We start from the raw sequence: 27,289 nt of genomic DNA, 5'->3' as shown, positions 1-27,289 counted from the left end.
GCGAAGTAGAGAGAATGAGAGCAAGAGTGAGGGAGAGGGGCCTTGAAAAAAGTGCCCAACTATTCAAAGCATTCCTCTCTAACTGTAAAAGCAGGAACATTCCTTATGTTTCTACACATTTGTCCTATTCAATATGGCATTGACAGTCATCCTTAACTGTATAAATGTATATATAGCACACAAGTCCTAGAAAATCTTAAATTATATGTAATGATTAGGGCTGACAATTTAATGCGTACATTTAGTGTGAATTAATTAAATGAAAAATAACATGCAATTAATAATGCCCCACGACCTGTATGTAAATTCTGTAATAAAAAAGCTGGACCAAGCCTGGATCTCGAGATGTGTTTTTCAATATTTCAAACTAGGTTTACCATGGCACATCATCCTAAAAATATAGTGCTTAAAGTAGAACTAGAGGTGCTCCAAAAGCATCTGTCTAAGGCATGAGTAAATAGAGTAACGTCTACAAATAGAGCAGAGGGAAGTAGGCCAGTAATAGTGTTACATTCAATGATATGAAATATATATATATAAAATTTTATTTATTTTTTTAATGGTTGGCTATTGCCAGAATATATGTATATGATGTAATGATTATATGCATGTATGTATGTTCCACAGTAGTAGTAAGGGGCTGTTTAAACGCATTGTTGCATTAAAAAGCTACAAGCAGCACACTGAAGATGCATCACGAGATGCATTTTTAAAAGTTTAATTTCTTTTAACATGACAAAGCGTCTTAAACATAGTGTTTCAGCGCGAGATGCTGAAATAACTGAGACGTGGCGCAACGGTTTAAGACAACATTCTATCGCATGTTTACATAGAACATTTTTTTAAAAGCAGAGCAGACGGATGCAAAAAAATGGTTAGTGTAACCCCCCCCCCCATAGTCGTATGGGTTTGGAATGACATGAGGTTGGCAAATAATGCCAAAAAATTCATTTTACGGTTAAAATACCCCTTTAAAACGGTCTCTTTTTAGTCTAATAACCGTTTTCACCTTACTCTCTCCGTCAGCAGAGACATCTCCTCTGTTTGACCCCCACTATCAGCTCAATACTGGTCTTCGGCAAACAGCAAGAGTAACAGTTTTAACACTAATGAGAAGTAAAAAAAACTAGAGTACGCACACATATACGGTGGCAAGAAAAAGTATGTGAACCCTTTGGAATTACCTACATATACATTTGTTTTAACTGGTTACAATGATGAACACAATCTTTTAACTGATTACACACAAACTATTGTAGATTTCTTGTTCATATTGAATACATCGTTCAAACATTCACAGTTTAGTTTGGAAAAAGTATGTGAACCCCTTGGCTAGTGATGCCAACAAAAGCTAATTTGAGTAAGTAGTTGGCAAACCTGGCATCCAAATAATAATATGAGATTGATGGTGTGGGTTAGAGCTACACTGAATTATAAATAGCACTAAAACATTTTGAGTTTGCGGTTCACAAGAAGCATCTGCAGATGTGGAACATGCCTCGCAAAAAAAGAGATTTCAGAAGACCTATGATCAGGACTTGTTGCTTTGCATAAAGCTGGAAAGGGTTACAGAGTCATGTTGAAGAGCTTACCGTAATTTCCGGACTATAAGCCGCAACTTTTTTCCGACGCTTTGAACCTCGCGGCTTATACAATGACGCGGCTAATAAAAAATAAAACTTTCTGTGACGTGCTCAGTTTTTTGGCGGCGTGAAGCTTTCATTAGACCAATGAAATTGCCGAACGGGTTAAGGTCAAACAACTTTTTTGTTTACTGTTTAGATTAAATCGAGCGCGCTCAAACTTCCCATCATTCTGATTACGGTAGTAATTTTGTCACCCTCACCATGGCAAAGACATGGAGAAACGCATATGATGCTGCTTTCAAGTTGAAGGCGATTGATCTGGCTGTTGGAAAAGGAAATAGAGCTGCTGCACGGGAGACGTTGGAAACAGCAGCGTGAGGAATTGACTCAGTGCAAAAAGACAACTAAATCTGAGGCTATTCTGAGGCTATTCAACTCCGACACCGAAGGAGATGACTTCAGTGGTTTCAGTGCACAGGACGAGGAAGATAGTGACCAATGACTTTCTTGGTAGGCTACTGTTTACTGCAAATGTTTTATTACAAGCCGTGTGTTTCAAGTGCCCTGCTTCACGTGTCCTTCTTGGGAAAACTGTCACACGGGCACCAGTGTGACAGTTTTCAGCAGGGCACTTGACGTTCCAGGTAAGGCTTTTAATGGCCACAGCAATGTTTACAATCAATTTTATAAAGTTTCTCAATTCTTCTATGCGCCAACACTAGACTGACGTGTGTCACTTTCTCAGCTCTGTGGCTGCTGCCTTTTTATGCCGCTCTCCCCATGCTTACTGAAATTAGACACCGGTGTTAGACATAATTTAGCTCAGATGTAAGCTAAGCTTACCGCTTTTCTCTCCCGGACGGGCGCTTGACCACGCCCCCGCTGCCACACCGTGTTTCGTTAAAGCCTATTTATTTTTGTTACAAGCCGTGTTTCGTTAAAGCCTGTGTAAAGTTAATTTGTTTCAATGTACCGGTAGGCACCTGCGGCTTATAGACAGGTGCGGCTTATTTATGTTCAAAATAATATTTTTTTTACAATCAGTGGGTGCGGCTTATATTCAGGTGCGCTCAATAGTCCGGAAATTACGGTAGATATTCATCTGTCCACAGTTAGACAAATTGTCTATAAATGGAGAAGATTTAATACTGTGGCTACTCTCCCTAGAAGTGGCCATCCAGCGAAGATGACTCAAATGGCACACAGCAGAATCCTCAATGAGGAAACTTGAGTGACAGCTAAAGACTTGAAGGATTCATTGGAACTGGTAACATCTCTGTTCATGAGTGCACAATACCAAAAACATTAAACGGGCATGGTGTCCATGGCAGGACACCATGAAGAAAGACGCTGCTTTCCAAAAAAAAACATTGCTGCGTGTCTGAATTTTGCCAAAGTACAACGCTTCTAGGAAAATGTTTTATGGACTGATGAAACTAAGGTTGAATTGTTTGGGAAGAACACGCAGCACTATGTATGGCAGATACAATTTACCTCATACCAACATGAAACATTATCCCGATGTTGAAGTACAAAGGAGGGAGTATCATGATTTGGGGCTGCTTTGCTGCTTCAGGGCCTTTAGGGACTGCTTTCCATCATCCAGAGAAAAATGTATTTCCAAGTTTATCAAGATAGCCTACAGGGTGGACGTGCACCAGCTGAAGCACAGTAGGAGTTGAATGATGCAGAAGGACAATGACTCTAAACATCAAAGTAAATACTCTACAGAATGGCTTCAAAAAAAGAAAATCTACCTTTTGGAGTGGCCCAGTTACGGCCCAGACCTTAACCCAATAGAGATGCAGTGGAATGACTTCAAGAGCCATTTAAACCTGACATCCTAAGAATATGGCTGAGCTGAAGCAGTTCTGTAAGGAAGAATTGTCTAAAATTCCTTCTGAACATTTTGCAGGTCTAATCCGCAGCTACTGTAAATGTTCTGTTCTGTGAGGTGAAAGTAACTAGCACCTGGCAGGAGTTGAAAGAGTCTGAACAAAAGAAGATCGAGAGAGAAAGAGCACAGCATGACGTTAGGACTTAGTTTCTACCAGGTGAGTCTCTGTCACAGCAAGAGTGAGACTGTAGTTTCCTTCCAGCTGCTTTCACTTTGTTGTGGCCCTTCTTTGCAGATGAAACAGGAGAGGGTGGTTCAATGCTGAGAGGCAGATGTGAGAAGAAAGAGGAGCAAACAGAGCCCACACAGTGTGGAAGAACACTCTCTCTCACACACACACACACACACACACACACACACACACACACACACACACACAGCACTTATCCACAGAACTGTACTTCTGTCATGCATTTTTACTGTGTTTGTTGAAACCGTGTGGTCTTCTAAACAGACTCTGAAGCTCTGCTAGTTTCCAGTGTGTTTGTGATGTTGAGAACAAAAATAAAAAATGGCATGCTAGAGTATATCCGTTATTCCATTCTGAGCACTGCATCTTTGAAATCACCTCTAGGTAAATTAAGGAAAATATAAAAAGGCAAATATTTCTGTGCTAATATTGTTATACAAAACCACTGAAAAAGTAGCTCCTACTGTAAAATCTACCTATTTGCTTACCTGACAGTCCAAGAAAATAGGCAATTTCTCTCCAACAATGCTAGTTGACGTTCTGTTGCAAGTACATCAGGACTCCTCCCACTGAAACTTCCCGTGCCCATTTCTTGCTCTCTCATTGGTTGTAGGTCAACGCTGCTGTTGTATTCAGTCAAAACATATTTCACATTGCACGATTTGGAGTCGCAGACAGGTCCAGATATTTTACATTCTAGATATCTCACTGACATTGGCGACGCGTTGGCGATTCTCTCAAATCGCATCTTTGATAGTTCATACATTGCGATCTTCGCTCACGGGAGTGAGCTCCAATTTGCCCATGATTTCAAGCTTTTGTCGGCGATCTCCACAAAACTGTCAGCAAGCTAAAATTGGACTTAAAATCGTGTAATGTAAACTCAGCATCAGTTCTGTCTGGAGGAATGGGCCAAAATTCCAGCAACTTATTGTGAGAAGCTTGTGGACGGCTACTCAAAATGTTTGAAGGCTACTCTTAAACAATTTAAAGGCAATGCTACCAAATACTAACAAAGTGTATGTAAACTTCTGACCCACTGGGAATGCGATGAAAGAAATAAAAGCTGAAATAAATCATTCTCTTTACTATTTTTTCTGACATTTTACATTCTTAAAATAAAGTAATGATCCTAACTGACCTAAGACAGGGAATGTTTTCTATGATTAAATGTCAGGAATTGTGAAAAACTTAGTTTAAATGATTTTGGTTAAGGTGTATGTAAACTTCTGACCTCAACTGTATGCATTTGGTATCATTAGGTAATGTTGATTTATAACAAATTGTTTTTATTGTTAGTTCAAAATGCATTAATGCTCATTTTATCTTTTGATAATAAAAATAGTATACGCTTTCATTGTTAATTTATGTTAACTACTGCATTAACTAATGTTAACATGGGCAACCTTTTTGTTAAGTGTTCTCATTCCATTGATATAGACAAGCTTACTTGATTTGAGTATATTGTCCAATAATTTCCAATTAATTTTTTAGTCTTTATTTTTTTTTATCATTTTACAGCGACTGCTGGGTGGATTTCCATTTCATGTATCTAGTGTAAGATATTAAGAATTTATAGATTTAAATGATTATACTAAGTGTAAATGACCGTCCATGGACAGAATGTTATCACGAGCAAGTTTCACTCAAGAACTAATAAAGAACAATATCTAACCAATCAAAGTTTTACTAGACTCATGCTCTCTATTGAATTCCATGTAGGCTTCCATTCTTTGTCCTAATAGAGGAAAAAAGCTGAAAAGCAGGACAGTCATCTTAAATTCTCTTGAGGGTCCTGCTATGTACTGTATTAAGTCTGGCATAGATTTTCTAAAGGGCAGAGATCCATAGCATGTGTTTAGTATGTTTTATGAACTTTGCGGAAGTTTAGCAGAAATTACTTTGATAAAGAATAAGACCAGGTCTACATGGAAACATTGCCAAGATAGGAAATCTTTTATTACAGAGAAAAAAAAACTTTTCTTCCAAAATATAGAAATCTGTACAACTTCCGAACAATCAATTTACATGAACTGTACAAATTTACAGCAGTTCATCACAACATACCCAAGACTAAAGAATCAAACAATGAACACAAGAGATGTACAGACAGGAAAAAATCACAAGATACAGACAGCTTTATCTTGGGTAGCTCAAATTTTTTTCTTTTTTTGTTGTTTTAATTTAAAAAAGAAAGAAAAAAAACAAGAAAAGAAAAAAACAAGAAAGTCTATCAGAACAGAGCATGGAAACTGATATGTTTTTTTATTATTATTATTTTTTACCAAAACAACTTTGGTCCTCTCCAACACTCCTAACACAAATGGCTTCACTTATGAAAGAGAAATTCATGTTAAAATATGAGATACAAAAAGGGACACGTCTACACACAGCAAAATATCAATTATTGGCACTTCCCATTTGTATGGTTGTGTACTTAGTCTACCATATGTTGTACAATAATAATACATTCTACAAATATGGAACCACTTTGAATGTGAAAGTGGCAATAACTCTAATCACTTCTGAAATGAATGTCAGAACCAAATCATTCCCTTCTATTTTTCACATCTTAACCTGCACATCCATAAGAATGTCTGTGGCCTGAGCTTGTCAATACATTCCAATAGAGACTCAGCTGTCTCAAAGTCACATAACTTCAATGTTAACCTATTAGTGCATTTCATGTGCTCTTGCTCAAAGTTGACTTTAGAATTACAACGATACTAAAACTTGTGTGCAAACGTTTACTGAACGGAAACAGGGTTCAGAATGGTGAAAAGTGAAATCTGTTTGCTGATGTCATTATTTCGGTGGAGGTGGTGTGAAGTCATAATTCTTAGTAGTTTAAAAATTGTAGATCTAAAAGCACTCAAATTGTCTGTCTGAATTTGGTTACGGTCACCAGACTGGTTAAAAATATTAAATATTAAAACCATAGGGGTGGGGGGCTGCCTGTCGGAGTTAAAGCATTCAGAAGAGTGGGATGGCAAATTGCGTCCAAACTGCAGACCGTCTGACTATCTCAGGTGTTTCAAATAGCTTCAGCAAATGTTTCATATACAAATTTGGATTTAAGAAGCATGTGTGCTGTAATTCAGCTTAATAAATGTGATCTCCGGTCTTAAATAGCTGATGGTCCAATAAGGAACAAGGAAACAGGAAGAAAGGCAGTGCATCAACAACCCAGCTCATGATCCTCATGATCCTCTGGGGTCAAAGGTATTAGCACACATATAGGACTGTTAATCAGCACCCGGTCTCTGCAGCTTAACGGCTAAGGCTAAAGCAATCCCTCTCCCGCACATACTCATGTCCACACAACTAATATTAACAGATTCAGCACAAATCCATCAGCATTGCCCTGAACAAATGCCATTTGTAGCTCAACCAGGAGCATTGCTCAATTTTCTCTTCCTGTTTGTCTCAGCCCTGTACAACAGGCTCAGTGAGTTTGGAGTGCGCTCAGTGTGTGTGTGCTGGCTAAACTCTCCTCTGGGCTGTGAGGAAGGGGGCTGGAGAGGATTGTAGCTGCCCTGATATGAGGGTCCTACCCCCTCCTACACCCAGCCTAGGGAGGGAGATGATATGTTTGACCGCGCGCTCCTAATTAAGACTGAGACCGGTGACATTTGGCTTTTATTCTGGCTGAAGACCATCTGTGAAAAAGCAAGCACCATGTTCAGCATCTAAGATTGGTGGGCCCTGCAATTCGGTGTGCAAACAAGGAGTTGACATCTGTTTTTCCAGGCTGTCTTTGTAAAGAGGCTTTAAAAATAATAGGATACGAAACATTGGTCCCGTAATTTGGGTTTCCGGATTGTCCAATGGAGAGACGTTTGCAGTTCTAGCTTTCCCGCAGCATAAACTGCTTTATTGTAGCCACAGAGGGCCATATCTCCTCTAAAAAGGCAAAACGCAGTAACTACGCCAACACTGAAATTGAGAAAAATGACTTAAGTTACTTAATTTTATTGTTGATTTCATAGTTACTGCAATTTTTACTCTCCACTATCTGTGCATAGTTGAGCCAAAGCCATTTGTTTCAGGACAGATCAGTCAGACAGTGGTTCTCAACCTTTTTGACTCCAGAGCCCCTCATTGTCCAAGACACTATTCGAAGGCCAAAAGATAAAAATAATTTCTCAAGAATAATTTCAGGTTAATAAATGTTTTTTGAACTATGATTTTATATGGTTTCGGCCTGTATTTTAGCCTTTTTTAATTAAGCTTGATAGTTTTGATATAACCCATTTCATTTCAAATCATCTCATGGCCACCTTGGATTATTGTTGAGGCCCTCTAGCAGTCCCCAGCCCCCTAGTTGAGAACCACTGGTTTAAGAGTCTAAATTTTGGTCATAACTGACCAGACAAAATGTGTAGTTACTGAGTTTTGCCTTTGAGTATCAGCCTTCTGCATTAGAAAATAGTCTTGATGGAAAACCAGCCTGAATTGTGTGCATCTCAGTAACTTGAAAGGATTAAAACGGCACTACTGAATGCGACAACAACCTGGTCTGAAATATTCCTTTTGACACAGGCTTCTTAAATACTGCAACCACATTGCTCTTACGCTAGGCAGAGTGTAAGCAAGAAAACAAATTATGAAAATGGTGTGAAACTGAATGAGAATGTAAAAAGAAAGCGATGGAATGCAGCTTGGTTAAGTCTAAAAGTCATCCCACACAGTCTAAATGTCAAAGTGCATTCATTATCCTTTCTAATCAGGAAGAAAATGTAGATCACGTCTGCTCTAAGTAAAAAAAAAAAAAAAAAAACTTTGCTACATCTTTCATTTTGGTATGACAAGGGGCTTAAATAAATTGTTTTAGTCATTGTTGGATATTTCTTTGTCTGTCTTATAAATTACATTCATCCAGGAGGGACTCCGACCCCTAGAAAAAGCTACAAGCATGAGAACCTTTGCATCACATTGCCAATAATGGCTAGAGAGTTTAACAGTATGACACAGGTATTCCATTGCGGCAGTGTAAAGGATGGAGGTGGTTTGAAGCCGTTCTTGTCGAGCTGAAGCCCAGGAGGAGGCCCGACAGCAAACCAGACACTGAAAAATGGAGAAAAGTACCGCTTTGTGGTCCAAAAAAGTGAGGTTATTAAAAAAAGAGGCTCATAGCGGCTACTCTGTCCTGGTGCAACTGACCGTAGGTCTGGGCTTCAGTTCGACAGTGAACGGCGAGATAATGAAACAGGATTCTGAATGTAACTCCTTAATATTTATGAGGGAGTTTGGGTTTTATGTGATAACATAAACCATGTAAGCAAAAGTGCAAAATTAACATCGGCAGACGATGGAGAAAACCCCCAAGACTGCCGTGGGAGTGGGCCAGTCTTTGCGAGAGGCCGATGTCTTGGGTCTTCATAGCTGCCCCAGGGTCAAGCCTCTGGTAGATCCAACACAAGAACAGAACAGACAACCAAACGAGTGAAAATTAAACCTACAAGGTTTCCATCTCCTGGACGATAGGACACATCCTGTTTTTTTTTTTCTTCTTCTTTCTCTCTTTTTTGTTTCACGTTATCTTAAAAATGACAACAGTGGCCCGTTTAGCTGGACACAGTCATCATGTATGATTTAGCTGGGCTGGTTCGACCCATAACCAACAATTCCTCCTTACAGCTTATGTGACTGTCCACCATGGGTGGGTTGCTGTTTCCAGTGGTGACGTTGGCATTGGGATTGGATTCATAGAGCACGCAAATGGATCCATCCTCGCCGATGCGGTAGGACACTTCGAATGGGTCGACCCACAATGTGAGCTCGCTAGGAAGCAGAACATAGAGCTGCTGGATGCTCAGACCAATGCGCTGGCCAGCTTGCCCCACCAGAGGGTCCATCTTGTGGTTAATACGTATGCAGCGGTACCCAGAACCTTTGTTGGGGCGGTCTGGGAACCAGTGGTGCATGTATTGCTCTGTAAGAGAGAGGGGAAAGAGAGAAGTTTGTAATGTCATTAAAGCCATTAACCTATACAGCTCTGGAAGAAATGTATAGACCACTGCAAAAATTTTCTCTGGATTTACTATTTATAGGTATGTGTTTGAGTAAAATGAAAATGTTCGTTTTATTCTATAAAGTACTGACAACATTTCTCCCAAATTCATAACAAATATATTGTCATTAAGAGTATTTATTTGCCGAAAATGGCAACTGGTCACAATAACAAAAAAGATGCCGTGTTTTCAGACCTCGAATAACGCAAAGAAACCAGTTCATATTCATTTTTAAACACAATACTAATGTTTTAACTTGGGAAGAGTTCTGAAATCAATATTTGGTGGAATAAACCCGATTTTCAAATCACAGCTTTCATGCATCTTGGCATGTTCTCTACCAATCTTTCACATTGCTGTTGGGTGAATTTATGCCACTCCTGGTGCAAAAATTCAAGCAGCTCGGCTTTGTTTGATGGCTTGTAGCTGTCCGTCTTGATCACATTTCAGAGGTTTTCAATGGGGTTCTGGTCTGGAGATTGGGCTGGCCATGACAGGGTCTTGATCCTCCATCCACACCTTGATTGACCTGGCTGTGTGGCATGGAGCATTGTCCTACTGAAAACCAATCCTCAGAGTTGGGGAACATTGTCAGAGTAGAATGAAGCAAGTTTTCTTCCAGGATAACCTTGTATGTGGCTTGATTCATGCATCCTTCATGAAGACGAATCTGCCCGATTCTAGCCTTGCTGAAGCACCCCCAGTTCATCACTGATCCTGTTAGTATTGTGTTTAAAAATGAATATGAATATGCATTATTGGAGGTCTAAAAACACGGCAAAGTTTTTGTTATTTTGACCAGTTGCCATTTTCTGAAAATAAATGCTCTAAATGACAATATTTTTATTGGGGAATTGGGGAGAAATGTTGTCAGTACTTTATAGAATAAAAACAAAAATGTTTTTACTCAAACACATACCTATAAATAGTAAATCCAGAGCAACTGTGGTCTCTTACTTTTTTTCCAGAGCTGTATTTATTACATATTATATTTTAGAGATGTTGACGTATAACAGCTTAACCGATTGACCGGACTTAGCAATTTTCTTGATTAATACTATCAGTCAAATATTTCCAGAGGTTAATTAAAGAAACAATAGAGAGGTAATTTGATGGGATTATCATGTAGGGCATGTTCTGTACACACACAAGTGCACTGTCTACACGTAAACCACTCAGTCTGAATGACAAGGAAATATGAAGCATGTGCTGTGGAACATTTCGTCGGTGAAGACTTTAAAGTTTAGTAGTAGCATGAGTACAATGTGGTACCATATAAATGCCTTGACATCTAAGAGCATATGTTTACAGCCCTGCATTTTACTTATGTTGTCATCCATACTGACCCCTGGCCATGTAATTACTGTATATACGTTGATTTAAAAAATAAAAAACATTTAGGATTGCCCAGCAGCATAATTTTTGAGTAAGTTGGCTGTTTTATTCTTCCACAGTTAAACTGCCAAAAGTTATCACCTCGTATGCAAGCAATGCATTAAAAATGTGTTTGTTACAAATATAAGGGAATATACAGTTGTTCATTCAAATCTTGATTTAATAACTATTGCTAAATATGCACATCTGTCATGTGAGCCAGTTTTTTTCATCCAGTATAGACCTTTGTCATGCTTGTTTGGTCACTTGTTTGATTCATGACTAATCGGTTAACCAATAAATAACCTGTTAAAGCTGGTGGTGAATTGGTGAAAGAATTTTCCATAATGTGCATCCCTAATTTATTTCATGAAAACAGAGAGTCTTGAATTTATTGCAAAAAATGTTTTTTTTTTTTTTTTAGCAAAATTGTTATTTATAAGCAAACATTTTTAAAAAGTTTCAGATCTTCCATACTTTTAAAATGTAATATATTACACACACACCAGGGTTGGGTAAGTTATTTAAAAATAGTAATCCACAACAAATGACTAATTTCTCAAAATTGTAATTAGATTACTTAATTAATTACTTGACTGAAAAATTAAATCACATAAATAATTACTATTAAGTTACTTTCTAAAAAACGTTTCCGCTCAACAAAATCAAAATAATTGTTTATTGTTAAACACAAGTAATACACTCACATTTCTCCTTCACAATAACTCATTACAGGGCCAAAATTCATGTATAAATTATATTAGGGCTGCCCACGACCAAAGATTTTCCTAGTCGACTAGTAGGCGTTAGTTTAAGCCATTAGTCGACTAGTTGCATGTTTATGATATTAATTTAATTATATATATATATATATATATATATATATATATATATACATACATACATACATACATACATACATACATACAGAAAATGCTTTGAGTTCCAGGGCTGAGAAAGAATGTTATTAGTAGCATTGCTAATACTGCTCTACATTACAGAGAATTACTAAACCGTAATAATGAGCCTTTAAAATATACATTTTACAAGTGCACGCACGAAGCGAGTCGCAGCAACACCGGCAAAAGCGGTAATAATTCTGAATGGGTCGGAAAAACCAGCAAGGAATATTTCTGAACATTTGGTTAATTTATAGAGAGAACTGTACATTAGGGCTGATGATCTCGAGGATCAATGATTGTCAGTGTGATCACCAATAGCTGATGCTTTTGATGATGTCAAGACGATATTTGACTTGTTTTTCCATTAATTAATTAAATTATTATTATTATCAAATTAATATTATAAATAATTTGCCTGTAGAGACACAGACACGTGCTTGAAGAAACACTTTATCATATTAGTAAGAATATTATTAACGCTGTTTGTATGGAGGCGTGCAGTCTCGTGGAACACGCGAATGTAAAAGGTTCTCACTCTTTCTTTATTTCTGTCTTCTGATATTTTTTGTTGCAAGTATAGGGTCATCTATGAGTGCTGCAAATGACCTCAGACATCTCAGCTCAGGAGGTGTTTTGAGTTCAGTTCACTTTATTTCCACAGAGCAGTTCATTGTAACCACAAATCTGCAGCCTATAAAATAATACAAAATATATAATATAATTCAAAAACATGTTCACCTCGAACCGTGATTTATATTTCTGTTATTATTATCATCGTAATTATTAGTTTCACATTTATAATTGTTTTTATGTCTTCATTTGTTTAAATAATTTTCCGCCTGCATGTTTAGATAGATACTTGCCTGATGGTAAATTAACTGGTGGTTCATTTATCATCAATAATATATATATTATTTTGATCCCTACATTATTTTAATTGCTTTTTAGTTTAGTTTGGAGTGCAATTTGAATTTAGAAATGAATTTGAGTTCAGTTTTTCATATTTTAAATACATTAATTACATTTTCAATGCAAAATCACTAAAGCAAGAATATTTACAGATCCCTCAGCCCAAGGGTTGCCGATGTAATTGGATATTGCGATATATCTATCATGGAGGGAACAAATCAAATGTATTTACAAACAAGAAGTATTTTCCCAGACAACGAAATACCTGACCTGTAGAGAATGCACAGATGAGGTTCTTTGCCAGAGAACTGTTGTAAAAGCATCTTTCAAAAAGTGAACACAACACATTTTAAATGCACTTAATTTTTCTCCAGTTTCATTTGAATTTTTAGCTAAAATATTTCCTGTGGAGTTTTTTTTTTTCTGAGACCAATCGACCAATCAAAACTTGGTCGACCAAGACTCTTCTCATCGACTAACGTTTGGTCGACTATTAGGGGGAAGCCCTAAATAATATATTAGAAATAAGCATTACCATATAATGTCCTTAAAAGTAATTAAATTGAAGTCAGTAACTGTAATCTAATGTCAAGAATTTAAAATGTAATGTATTACAATATATTTTTGACTGAAAGTAATTAAAATTACAGTAACTAATTACTTTGTAATTGTATTATACCCAACACTGACACACACACACATTTTTAGTATTATAGTATTATCATAATTTGATTACTAATTTCCCCACAAACTCTGTTTTAGTTTTAATGGATTTACGATATAACGTAATATTTATTGTCTGCACTAGCATGTGTTTATTTAGTAATAATGGGAGAATATGTTATAATATGTAAAAAAAAAAAAAACATTTATAAGACTTTTTAAAAAGCAACTTAGTACTGTGTAAAACATTTTTAATCACAAATTCTGCAATCTGGTAATTTGGACTTGATATGCCGCAAATGTTACAGTAAAATGGGTGCGAGTATCCACAAAGGATGCTTTTCACAGTAAGAAAAAGACTGTTGGCAGAGCACAGATAAACAACCATTAACCATCTGTGTCCGCGGCCTACGTGCTCGAGTGAGGGCCTTTTGATTGCACAATACCCTATCGGCCTGATAGCCACAAAGTCCTCAAATTATATTCTATACACAAGAGCAAAAGGCTGAAGTCCTGGCAGAGCAGCTGGAGGGGGAGGGATCCTCCTCTTAAAGAGACAGCGTCATATTTAGGCAACCTGATTTCAGCAAATATTGGCGAGTCTGAGATCTGCTTATGTTCTTGTTTTCAGCTTGAAGTTAAAAAATTTGCTAACCTAATTAATTCTAATATGGTAAATTGCTGAATATAACCAGCAGTAGTGACTGCAAAAAGCTGTGAAAAATTACTTTTATTAGGCCAAATGACAATCAACACAAAGGGCAAATTTTTCATAAAAGACAGCTTTGTGCAAGCGTGTTTGCTATCCCTTATGGCTATAAGGGTTGGGTCTGAGCTTGGCAAGGCCCACTGCATGTACATCTAAAATGTGTGTACACAAACAAATAAGTGAACTTGGCATTTGTCAATATTTGAACTACCTTGGAACTGTGCTATGGAGTTTTGTTTGTGAAATGTTGAGCTACGGTTTGCTTTACAGTGGGGAATTAGGACGGAGCTGTGCGAACTTCGATTAGAGAAACAGGAAGGAGAAGCAGATTTTCAGAGCGATCTTACACAACACCTGTGTTTTCAGTCTGGTAATCCAGATCACCATCTTTAACACACATGCACACACTTTAACTGTGTGGAGAAGGAATTAACACACTTTTAAAATAACCTAAATGAGGATTATTTGCCAAATTGAATCTGCATAGTTCAATTGTGCGAACATTTGTTGGACTGAGGGAGCTGAACAGGGAATTAGAGAGAGAAAAAAATTATAATAACATTATAAAATCCTCTGAACTGCAGTAGTATTACGTGAACTGAAACTAGCACGCACATCCCCCCCTTTTTCTGCTGGCAGCCATTTTGTCAGACTGGGGCCACAACTCCATTTGTTTACTAACAGCATTTGATGTTCTGTTCCTTAGAAAAATAAAAAGAAGGAGGTTTAAAATGTTAAGAGCAATATTAAACAAAGCATGCATATATAAATGTATAGTTTTCCTAACACCTTTTTTAATCTGGTAACAAACATCTAAAGTAGAACTTGTGTATTAATTTATGATATTACAATTATAGTGTTGCGTTCAAAATGAATGTGTTTCTTTCTTGTTGTCATTAAATTGTTTATATGCATTATCTTATTATAGTTTGTCTTCTAAATAAAGGGCCCAATAAAACGCTAATTCATTGAAAATACAGACAGGAAAAATTCCCATTAGAAAAGGGGGGAAATTATAACAATATCAACAAAGGTAAATAACAGCTCTTACTGATGCAGTTAAACAATGAACGCACTTTAATTCTCTATACTAATACACAACCGTTTCTTTCATTTGTTTCGATATTTGGTAATTTGTGACATAGGCAGAACTGACATAAATTTTTATAGAAATTAATAAGAGCCATGAATTCGAGCGCCAAAACAGCTTAAATGTTTTTCTCATGCCTGTTCAATATCATATCATGTGTGTCAATATCACTGTACGCTTTGTTATTACACATTTATTACAATGAAATACGGGCAAAAACATGAAATCTTTATTAATTCTGCTTGTGCATTACGTCATTTCCTGCCCACACCACGTACAAGGAGGCTAATTCATCCATTTTGTGAACGACACAAATCCACCGTTGGCCAAATTTAGTTGATTGAACTCTGTTATAAATGTATTTCGTTCTTTTGTCCCATTTTTCCATGTCAGTCCATCTTTAGGTCGTGGGTTTCTGCTGTTTTTGCCAGCGCCTTTATGTTCCTGCGCACAAGGGGCCGTTCATACAGAAAACGTTCACTGCTTTTGTTGTTGTATATGTAAACAGGCGCGAGACAGACATTTTGACCGTTGCGTCACGTCTTGCGTTTTTTAGACGCCAAGTCCAGTTCAAAAGAACTTTAAATGTTAAAAACTCGTCTCGAGACACATACGTTAGATTCTATTCGTTGCGCTGCGTCGAGCCTTACGTATCGCAAGAACACGTTCAGTCGCGAACGGCCTCCAACGCGTCCGTGCGCTTCCGCCTATGTGGCCAACCCCATACATTACCTCAAAGACAGAGGTCAGTGTTTATCCACACCTTTCATTATTAAATATGAAAATAAACATAAATAGACACGAAGTTCACATCCATGAGAAAAAAATGTTGATTTTTTTCATTTACCTGCCAGTATGTCCTGTAAGGACTGGCTGAATGTCTGGAGCTGTCTGTCGTTCACATGTCCTTTAATCCGCAGAAATCTCGACAGAAATCCGACGGCGGCGGTTATCTCTGGCTTCATCGTTCCCCGAGCACAAAGGGTATGCATTGAGAGGCTCCGTGGGCTTTATCTTGGTGCTGTATGGCCAGTGCGCTTTTGTTTCAGTTCACAAAATGGTCTTTGTTTTTCGTGTGTTTTATTTCTCTGATGCCTATGTTGAGCATTTATTTGTCGAGGCAGAACAAATCTGGTGAGTGCTGCGTTTTCCAGGGCGGTACAGTGCTGTGACTTTGGTGGTTTTTCCGATCAAAATCGAGGTGGGCTCCTGTCAACGACGTGACCACCCTTTTCCGTCACGGTTCCCCAGCAGAGTAGACTGTATTGAAAGCGAACAGCCCTTATGTAATGTCCCCGCCACCACACGCAGCAACAGCAACAAAAACGAGCCAATCACGACGCTTACACGAAGTGACGTCTACGCGGAGGAGTGGGTTCATTGCGTCACCACTCTAGAAATAAACAGAGCATGAGAAAAAAAAAGGGCTAAATGAAGACTCTTTAACCCTTTCCTCTGAATTACACCCCCCCAAAAAAAAAACAACAACACCATAACAGCGCTTCAAATCTCACATTAATGTACAAATAATTCCAATGCAATAAGTATTTACATAATGTTATTGTAGTACCATCATGTTTTAAATATCTTTCAGAAACATGGTATTACTATTTGACACCATCATTGTATCGTTGTACTTTGTTGTAAGGGCAAAATACTGCTAAAACTACTCTCATAGGATGGTTTAAACTGATTAGAACATAACAAAATCTTCAGTCTGACTACCACCCCTGGAGTCGCGAGTTTGAATCCAGTGCATGCTGAGTGAGTCCAGCCAGGTCTCCTAAGCAACCAAATTGGCCCAGTTGCTAGGGAGGATAGAGTCAATCTCCCCATGGTCGCGATTAGGGGTTCTCGCTCTCAATGGGACGCATGTGAGTCTCTGCGGTGTCATGCACAACGAGCATGATAAGATGTGCGGATTGACTGTCTCAGAAGCGGATGCAACTGAGACTTGCCCTCCGCCACCCGTATTGAAGTGAGCAACCATGCCACCACAAGGACCTACCGAGTAGTGGGAATTGGGCATTCCAAATTGGGATAAAAGGAAAAAAATAAAAATAAATCCTCAATCTAAAATATGTGAGCTCCTGTAGGTCAACTAGTAGAATATGGCACTAGCAATGCTGAGATCATGGGTTTGATTTCGAGGGAACACACAAACTGATACAATGTATACCTTCAATGCACTGTAAGTGATTTTGTATAAAAGCATCTGCCAAATGTGTAAATGTAAATATAAATGCTTGAAGCACTACTGTGGTGATTGAAAGTTGTGTGTAAAGACAGCTCAAACTGGCATGTAAAAGATGTATAGGCCTATTTACTTCCGCATTCTGTTGAAACTTTAGTGATATTTGGAATTACCCAAACAATTCAAGGGGAAGACCCAACCTTTAATGCAAATGCACTATAGTAGCATTTTAAAGAAGCAATGTGCATCCTACACAACCACAAGTTTCATGAACAAACAGTCATTTGTTTTAACTATCTGTAGAAAAAGCTTAAATCAGCATATAGTACATACTCGTACAGTCTGTCTATTCCAGCATACAGGAAACAAACAAGTTGCATTAAAGAAACATTCAGAGTTCAATACAAGTTAAGCTAAATCAACAGAATCTGTTGCATAATGTTGATTACCACAAGAAGTAATTTCTTCATTTAATATAGCAAAAATCAAATTACTGTGAGGCACTTACAATGGAAGTGAATGAGTGGCCAATTTTTTGGAGGGTTTAAAGATGGAAATGTGAAGCTGATAATTTTATAAAAGTACTTGCATTCATTTGCCTGCTAAAACTTGTGTATTATTTGAGCTGTGAGTATTTTAATGTTTAAAGATTGGCCCCATTCACTTCCATTGTAAGTCTCTCTGGAACCCAGATTTTTGCTTTTTTTAAGAAAGGAGGGACGAGTAAAAATAAATTTTTGTGGTAATCAATATCATGCCACAAATGCTGTTGATTAAGCTTGACTTGTATTAAACCCAGAATATCCCTTTAAATAATGATTATATTCCTACACATTATTCACATGAAGCATCCACATCTAAGAATCTTTTGACATTGATTGCAGTGATCCAAACAGCTCTTGTATCAGCCATTTACTTCATCTTAAAAAAGCCTTGGAAAATAGATAAGGGAACTTAAACCCCTCCAAAATTCTCTAACAATGCTCTGTCTATCCCTGTCATTTTTCAACAACCATCTGCTTTTAGGAAAAGTTTGGCACATTTATCGCAGACAGCGTGATTATGCTGATTAAGTTGAGGACTTGTACAATTCCATGGGCTGGTTTTTAGCCCTCAGAGAAACATTGGTTTTAATGTTTTTTAGAACAGCATAGGATGTGTATGTGGCCATGTCCCTCTATCAGGGGAATAAACTGCTGAAATGTGTTTCAAAAACTCCTCAGAGGAAGACAAGGGACATTCTGGCCTAATTCTGTTGCTTTTTCGATGTTGCAAAGAACAATTACCTTTGAACTGCTGTGTGCTGACTCAAGGCTCAACCTGACCTGCTCTTGGAACCTTTCATTCAATTATACTGTCACAAGTGTTGGTCCAAGGCCAGCTAATGTTTGTATTTAGCAAATAACCACATATCGAAATTCTGAGTCTAATGCCTCGCTTTCTTTACCCTTTGATATCAGTGTTAAGAGCACATGTACGTACAAACTCACTATTTGATAAGCACTTTATCAGATAGGACAATTCATTCCACTATATGAACTAACCATTTTGGTCAAACTTTACAGACCCCATGAAATCACTTGTGCCGTTTTTTTCTTTTCTTATTGAAATAGGAAGTTGAGGCAAGACACATTGAAGGGCTTATTTTAAATTGGATATATCCTTTAAACTATATCATGTCCCTGAAATATGATTTGCAGCTTGCTACTGCTAGTTAGAAGTAGAATTTAGAGAGTATTTTACTGGAACATTTTTTTGATACACCATAAGTGTAAGATGAGTTTTTGGTCCGTTTTCCCAGAAATGCATAAATCTGATAAAAGATAATTTTGTCAACTTTTAGGAGTTTAGTATGGCCTCAAAGCAAACAGAAGGACTGAAAGCCATAGAATTAAAGAAATAAGAATTAAATGTATAATGAAAAGGCAATATCTTGAGTCACAATATGTCAAACTAAATAATCTTAACCATAATGCTCAATGACACCTTGTTTCAACTTAATTTAATGAACCCTGTGGTGTCTCATAGACCATTCAGTAAGCTGAATTCAAGCCTCGGGTAAACAAAGCAGCCAGCAGAGTAGAGCAGCTATGTCACCATTCACAAATAATGGAAAATTTCAGTGGTGGCGACTCTATTCCAGATGAATCAGAATATCCACATGTCCTCTCTACACACACAAGTACAAGGGCTCAAAGGGTTGAGAGAAATGTATGTGTTTTGTAGGGCTGGGATCAGTTTGCCATTTATTTTAGGTAGGATTGAGATCAGCTCTAAATGGCAATACTGAAACCACTACAGTGCTATACTTAGTCTTCCATGGCCCATAATGCATCTAAAGTAACACTGATACCCCGTATTAAACAACCCCTGGCAATTACTGCCCATTACCGGAATACAGATTCCACATAGCCAAGAATATTTCACATCAAATGTAACAGAAGTGAGGAACGAGAGGAAGAGAGAGGGAAGAGAAGGAGGTGAGGAAAGAAAGAAGGAAGGAAGTGAGGGGGAAACAAATTGTGGAAAGAAAAGGAGAGAGGGAGATGAAGAAAGTGAGGAAAGAGGAAAAGAAAGGAAAAGAAGGAAGTGAAGAAAGGAAGGGTGAAAGAGAATAGAGGAAAGTGATGAAGGAAAGAATCAAGAAAGTAAGAGAGGGAAAGGAAGAAATTGAGGAAAGAAAAGGAGAGGGGGAAACAAAGGAAGCGAGGAAAGAAAACAAGAGAGAGGGAAACGAAGGAAGTAAGGAAAGAAGGGAAAGGAAGCAAGGAAAGAAAAGAAGAGAGTGGGAAACAAAGAAAGGAAGTGAGAAAGGAAGGAAGAGAAGGGGAAAACAAAGTGAGGAAAGAAATGAAGAGAGAAAAGAAAACAAGAGGGAAATTAGGAAATTAAGGAAGGAAGTGAGAAAGGGAGAGAAGGGGAAATTAAGGAAAATGAGGAAAGAAAGGAAGGGTGGAAGAAAAAGGAAGAGAGGAAGGAAAGAAGAAATAAACAAAGAGAAGGAATATAATAGGAAAATAAATGAAGAGAGGGAAAGGAAGAATGTGAGGAAAGAAAACAAAGCAGTGAGGGAAGCAAGGAAGGAAGAGTGGAACAGAGGGAAAAGGAAGCGAGGAAAGAAGAGAGAGGAAAAAGGAAAGTCAGAAAATAAAGGAAGCGTGGAAAGAAAAGGACAGAAGTGAGGAAAGAATTGAAGGAAGTGAGAAATGGAAGGAAGTAAGGTAGAAAGGTAAGCAAGTAAGTTAGGGAAGAAAGAAATGTTGGGAGAGTGAAAGGAAGCTGTTTTATTACTCATATTTTGTTTTAATTATCTTGATAATTATGTATTTCCTCTGAAATTACTTGTGATTTTTTTTATAATCAGAGGCATCATTTCAACCAAACAGACATTTTAGGAAAGTAGATTTAAAATATTTAAAACATGTAAAGTAAAAAATTGAATTTAAAGGTGCTATATGTAAGATTGAAAACAAGCGCTTGAAATGGGTACTGCAGTCCAATTTCAAAATATTGGAGAGTTGTCTGCCCTGCCCCAGACTCGAAGCTCATGCGGGTTGCCAGAATGATGCTCAATGCTTACCTGTAAAGGATAAAATTATCCAATTCAGCATCCGTTTTAAAGGATTCCTGGGCTTGAAGCTGTCTCCATCTTCCAAAGGCATCTCTAATATTTACCTTTGTTTTACTATGTCTCTTGTCATGGTGATTTAAGATGGATGGCAAGGCTTTTCAGGTCAGGTGGAAATCTGTTATCTCTGATCCAGTTTGTTTGCTGGCATCTATGGCAGCAGCACGCAGTGTTATTTGTCTGCAAACTTGTTTAAATCTGGCAACCTGGTGGTGTCACACAGGCCAAAACATAAACAGAAATTCTGGCCCGGCATTCTTATCGGAGAAGCCAGTATTTCAAATTAGCATGTCTCCTAATTCTCTAATGACATTTTATGGTCATTTTATGATTTAGTACAGTAAAAAATATTACATGTTGCACTTTTAAGGCATTCTTTAATTTTTTTTACTAAAAGTTGTTTTCTGTGAATAAGCAAAGTGTGCAATAAAGAACTTGATTAATTTTTTTAACATAGCTGATTATTGTGGATTATTGTATTATTTTGAGGATTAGATTTCTTTTAGAGATTAGAGGCTATGCAATAGTAATTTATAGTACACGAACTGCACGTGGACATGAAGATCATGTCACCCGTTTACTCTAAAGCACACACAAACCATATGCTATTCGTTTTAATTAGCCTAAACTCAGCTTTTTGTGGTTTAATAATCACATATGACTATATCACTGTTTTAATATTATTTTGATTAATTGTGCAGCCCTGAAGGATCGTGACATTAGTCTAATGATGCACTCTTTAGAAAATCAATTGGCCAAAAAAGCACATTAAAATAATTGTGATATTCTCAATATATTCACAATACATAATAGTCCGTGCTTGTTTTTTGCAGGTTACTTGCGTTCACTTTGTTTTTGAGTGTAATGGCTCTTATTGATCAGAAAATTCACCCCTCCCTTACCTCACAAACACTGCGTGCTGCCTGCTTGAGGAGTGAGATACAGAGGCAACATATATCTCACTTGAAAGGTTTTAAACCTTAACATAGAATTTTTTTTTTTTTAAAGTGGAAAAGCGACTGCTAATATTTTTAAATTCTTCTTTTTTATAGTGTTTAACTATATTATTATTATTTTTTTTTTTTTTTTGTATTTGTGTTGTTGATATGTGATGTGTCTTATGTTACAGTGTCAAAGAAAAATTTCCGCTCTGTGAAAACAGACTGGACAATAAAGTAAAAGTAAAAAATGTATATGATATAGTATCTTAGTCAAATTTACTCCTGACAAGCTCAGATTTCTTGATTGCTTGACATACAGAATTTCAAATTTGGCCAACTTGACTTTCAACTTCCAATATCTAGAGGAGCATCAAGATACAGTCGAAGTCAGAAGTTTAAATACACCTTAGCCAAATACATTTAAACTCAGTTTTTCACAATTCCTGACATTTAATTGTAGAAAATGTGGCAGCGGGGGCGTGGTCAAGTGCCGTCCAGAGAGAGAGAAGTGGTAAGGGCACTTACACCTGAGCTAAATTATGCCTAACACCTGCCCCTGACCGAGTCGGAACGTACCGCATACTGGTAAGAAACACGGGGTATCGCCAAGCATTGGTGGACACCGGTTGTAATCAAACCACTATCCACCAATGCTTGGTTCAACATGGGGCATTGGGCACAGCTAAAATGGTGAGGGTGAAGTGTGTGCATGGGGATATTCACAAATACCCTAAACAGACCCTAGTAATTGAATTTCCGGGAACCAAGCATACAGTGGAGGCCGTGGTTTGTTCCCAACTCACCCATCTGCTGATTTTGGGAACTATCTGACCCAAATTTAGAAATGTATTAAAGGGAATATGTGCGGATGGTTCCTGCATAAAAGTGACGAGATGTGAAATGTGTGATGCTCTGGCAGGGGAGGCGGAGCAGGGACAGGCTTCATCGGCTCCACGTCATGATCACGTGAGGGGGGAGAGGCTGCGGTCACTCTCTTCCTCAGGGGATTTCCTGAAGGGGATTTCCCTCTGGAGCAGTCACAAGACGAAACCCTCAAACACGCCTTTGACCAAGTGAGAGTGATTGATTGTCAACAACTCTACCCGAATGTCGCACTTTCATATCCCTAATTTACAATTATAAAGGAGCGGTTGTATTTGTTTTTGGTTGTGGTGCTTGACGTCATCCGCGAAGCTTGGCGGAGGAGGGACCTTCAGATAGCAAAAATGTAATTCAATATGTTCTTGATCTTAGAGCAAATCTCCACACACTGGGGCAACTAACACAGGAGAATTTGCTCAAAGCTCAAGAACGACAGCGCCGACTGTATGACAGGGGAACTCAGCTAAGGAAATTTGCACCGGGAGATAAGGTACTCATATTACTCCCAACATCGAGCTCCAAATTACTGGCCAAGTGGCAAGGACCCTTTGAGGTCACACGACGAGTCGGGGAACTCGATTATGAGGTAAAGCAAACCGATAGAGGGGGCGCACATCAAATATATCACCTCAACCTCCTGAAATTATGGAGGGAGAGGAGAGGGCGGAGCTCAGGCCGGAGGTAAACACAAAACCTATTCATAACACTCAGGTCACTTGTGGAAACCACCTATCACCGCATCAGCTCGCAGGGGTTGCCAAGTTGCAACAAGAATTTGCAGATGTGTTCTCATGATCTCATGACAACATGATGCTTCATAGTTGGGATGGAGTTCTTCGGCTTGCAAGCCTCACCTTTTTTCCTCCAAACATAATGATGGTCATTATGGCAAAACAGTTCAATTTTTGTTTCATCATACCAGTGGACAGTTCTCCAAAAAGTAAGATCTTTGTCCCAATGTGCACTTGCAAACTGTAGTCTGGCTTTTTATGGCGGTTTTGGAGCAGTGTCTTCTCCCTTGCTGAGCAGCCTTTCAGGTTATGTTGATATAGGACTCCTTTAACTGTGGACATACGTATATACTTGTCTACCTGTAATCTCCATCATCTTCACAAGGTCCTTTGCTCTTAATCTGGGATTGATTTGCACTTTTTGCACCAAACTACATTCATCTCTAGGAGACAGAATTCATGAGTGGTATGTCTGCATGGTCCCAAGGTGTTTATACTTGCACACTATTGTTTGTACAGATGAATGTGGTACCTTCAGGCATTTGGAAATTGCTCCTATGGAGAAACCAGTCTTGTGAAGGTCCACAATTGTTTTTCTGAGGTCTTGGCTGATTTCTTTTGATTTTCCCATGATGTCAAGCAAAGAGGCCTTAAAATACATCCAAAAAGGTACACCTCCAATTCAGTACACCTCCTATAAGAAGCTAGTTGGCCAATTGTCTAAAGGCATGGCATCTTTTTCTGGAATTTTCCAAGCTGCTTAAAAGGCACAGTTAACTTGGTGTATGTACATTTCTGACCCACTGGAATTGTGATATAGTCAATTAAAAGTGAAATAATCTGTCTGTAAACAATTGTTGGAAAAATTACTTATGGCATGCACAAAGTAGATGTCCTAAATGGCTTGCCAAAACTATAGTTTACTAATAAGTGGAGTGGTTAAAAAATTAGTTTTAATGACTTCACCCTAAGTGTATGTAAACTTCTGACTTCAACTGTAAATGAAGATGTTTGCTTTGTAGTGGCAAAAACATCCTTACACACCCATTACACAAACACACACATTATACACACATTACACATACTGTGAATGATGTGATGTGAACCGATCATGTGTGTGGTGTTTGTAAATCAAGTGTCTCTAAATCATAGCCACGGTATTCGTTTGGTATCCTTGGCATTTGAAACCTAGCTAAGCAAACATTGTGTGTTAGTTGCCTGTCCTCTTAAATGACATTAAATGGTTTGTGTACTTTATTGTCAGTCCCTAAAGAAAGAATGTCTGTTCAACCTTAAACATATAATATAGCAAACTCAAAAGGTTATCTCAGCACTGCCAGTTTGGCATTGAGTATGCAAAGTCATAAAAGAGAAAGCCAATGAAGCTCAGAGACTGTTGACCATGGCTTATGAATAAACCGCTGTCGGAAAAAAAAAGGCAAATGTCCTAAAGGTACAGGGAACTATCAATCCAAATAAAACCCACAAAACCCTCCATGACTCATCCTTCTCTTTCCTCTTTCTCTGATCCAGGAAGCTTTGGAGTGCTCTTTACAACGGTTGGAAGAAAATCTCCCAACTGTGTGGTTTGGCCGTCACTTCTACACAAATCCCATTTTGGACATTCCAATGGAAACTCAACTCTGTTTGGCTCAAAGACCGTCAAACACTTCCTATTTCACTTCCATAAGGCCTAAAACAAGTTTATGAAACACAGAAGTGACATTCAGGAAGTGACATTCAGGGACAACTCTTGCTGTTTTTTAAAGCCACATTAATGATTGGTAAACCGTGATAAGCTGAGGTTGAAACAATCTTGCAGACCCCAGGTCTATAAATAGAGACACTAATCAGTGCGGCCCATGCTCTGTATCTGTCCATATCTCTAACAGTCGCCAGGCTGGTATGACTTTATTTTTAGAGGTGAGAGAGAAGAGCTCCTTCCAGGCCCAGGCTCCACCAGATACTCAAGTATAAGATATTGTGTTACTTTTACAACTTTGTTGAGAGGGAAAGGGTGAGCCAAGCTTTGCCTCAGCAGAGTCAACAGGCCACATGGACAAATTAAGGTTAAATAGAATCATGTTACTATAATAATAATTTTTACTTGGCTTATTCTACATATTGCGGCAGTTTCCTAATTCCCCTATCATCGGAGCAACCAAAGCTTGAATTACCACCTTGATGGGGCAATGTGCAACAACTCAGCTTGTAGCTGTACTGGCAACATGCTTCATTGAAACCAGCAGAGATGACTGTGGCGAGAAGGCAGTAAGCTACAGCCTATCACAGATTATGCTTTTGCGCTCAAATTCAGTTGGACAAGCACAACAGAATGCAGGGATCTCTAGATGCATTTTTCAAAGTTTCACTCTACTTTTAACTTAAAGGTTCACACAAAAATGTACTTCCAAATTTTCATTTACTCACCCTCATGTCATCCCAGTTGTATATGACTTTCTTTCTTCTGCTGAACACAAACAAAGATTTTTGGAAACATATCTCTACTCTATGGGTCCATACAATGCAAGTGAATGGTGATCAGGCCTTTGAAGCTCCAAAAAGGAGATCAAGTCAACATAAATTAATCCATATGACTGTAGTGTTTTAATGTATGTCATCTGAAGTGATCCAGTTGGTAGAATTTGAGTAATTTACCCAACACTTGTTAATATACTGTACTATACCGTATTAACCGTTACTGGGATATTTTGACAGAACCCATTGCTTCCATAATACATTTTTGTAAGGTTTAATGAGAATCTAAAATCTGATTAAGCAGATACTTATATCACATTTACATTTATGCAGATACTTTTTTCCACAATGTATAAGAACAAAGAGGTCAAAAACCCTGTTTACGCTTGGTATTAAGATGCATTGCGGGTGATCCGATTACATCTGGTCAGCGCTAAATACAGGTGTAAACAGGGTCTAAATAAAACACATAGGAAGTAGTCAAAAACACATGTGAACACAACGCATTTGAGGTATAAACAGTAATCCATCCTGAATGCATCCCAGACAGCAGTGAAGCACCACCCCTCACCAGCAAACAACTGTATTGCTAAAAGAGGAGTTTAAACTGCCAGTAACGAGAAGCTTTAAAAAAGGAAATAACCAGACAATTGTAAAACGCGAATACAAATAACAGCACGACAACTTTACGGATCTTCTTTAGTGTGTCTGATATCAACATGCAGTAGCACAGATGACAAGCACACACATCTGTAGCTCAAGTTAATACAAAAATAACAGAATTGTGCTTGAAATGTTGCGTTTGTGCTTTTTTTGCACTGTATCTTTTATTAGTTTTTGTGGTTTATTATCATGCAGTAACACTGACATTAGTGATTGATGTGTCGTCATGAAATCAGAGACCCTCTTCTCGAAACCAGAACACAAGTGGACACAGGAAACGCATTTAAGCGACGTGATTGGATCAAACAAGACACATTTTACTAACAGATGTAAACAGTGTCAAAGTTCTACAATCATTGCATTGCCAGCCCCACTTGAGCATAGATCACTTAAAATCATTTTGGGAGAAGCTTACAGACAGGGATGCATAGGATAGGA

General features: G+C 38.0%; 1 protein-coding gene across 1 annotated transcript; it reads right to left on the bottom strand.

The window, feature by feature from the left end:
* Positions 1-5,614: 5,614 nt before the first annotated feature.
* LOC127637562 (protein BTG1-like) lies at positions 5,615-16,587 on the bottom strand. The gene is made up of 2 exons (XM_052118677.1): positions 16,182-16,587; positions 5,615-9,608 (listed from the first exon to the last, which is right to left on the bottom strand). The coding sequence occupies exons 1-2, from the start codon at positions 16,324-16,326 to the stop codon at positions 9,241-9,243; spliced, it is 513 nt and encodes a 170-aa protein (XP_051974637.1). The 5' UTR covers positions 16,327-16,587; the 3' UTR covers positions 5,615-9,240.
* Between the last annotated feature and the right edge of the window lie 10,702 nt (positions 16,588-27,289).

This window comes from Xyrauchen texanus, chromosome 45 (assembly GCF_025860055.1).
Source record: "Xyrauchen texanus isolate HMW12.3.18 chromosome 45, RBS_HiC_50CHRs, whole genome shotgun sequence".
NCBI classification, from domain to species: domain Eukaryota; kingdom Metazoa; phylum Chordata; class Actinopteri; order Cypriniformes; family Catostomidae; genus Xyrauchen; species Xyrauchen texanus.
Note: the sequence above shows the minus strand (reverse complement) of the source record. Positions and strands in the feature narration are given on the sequence as shown.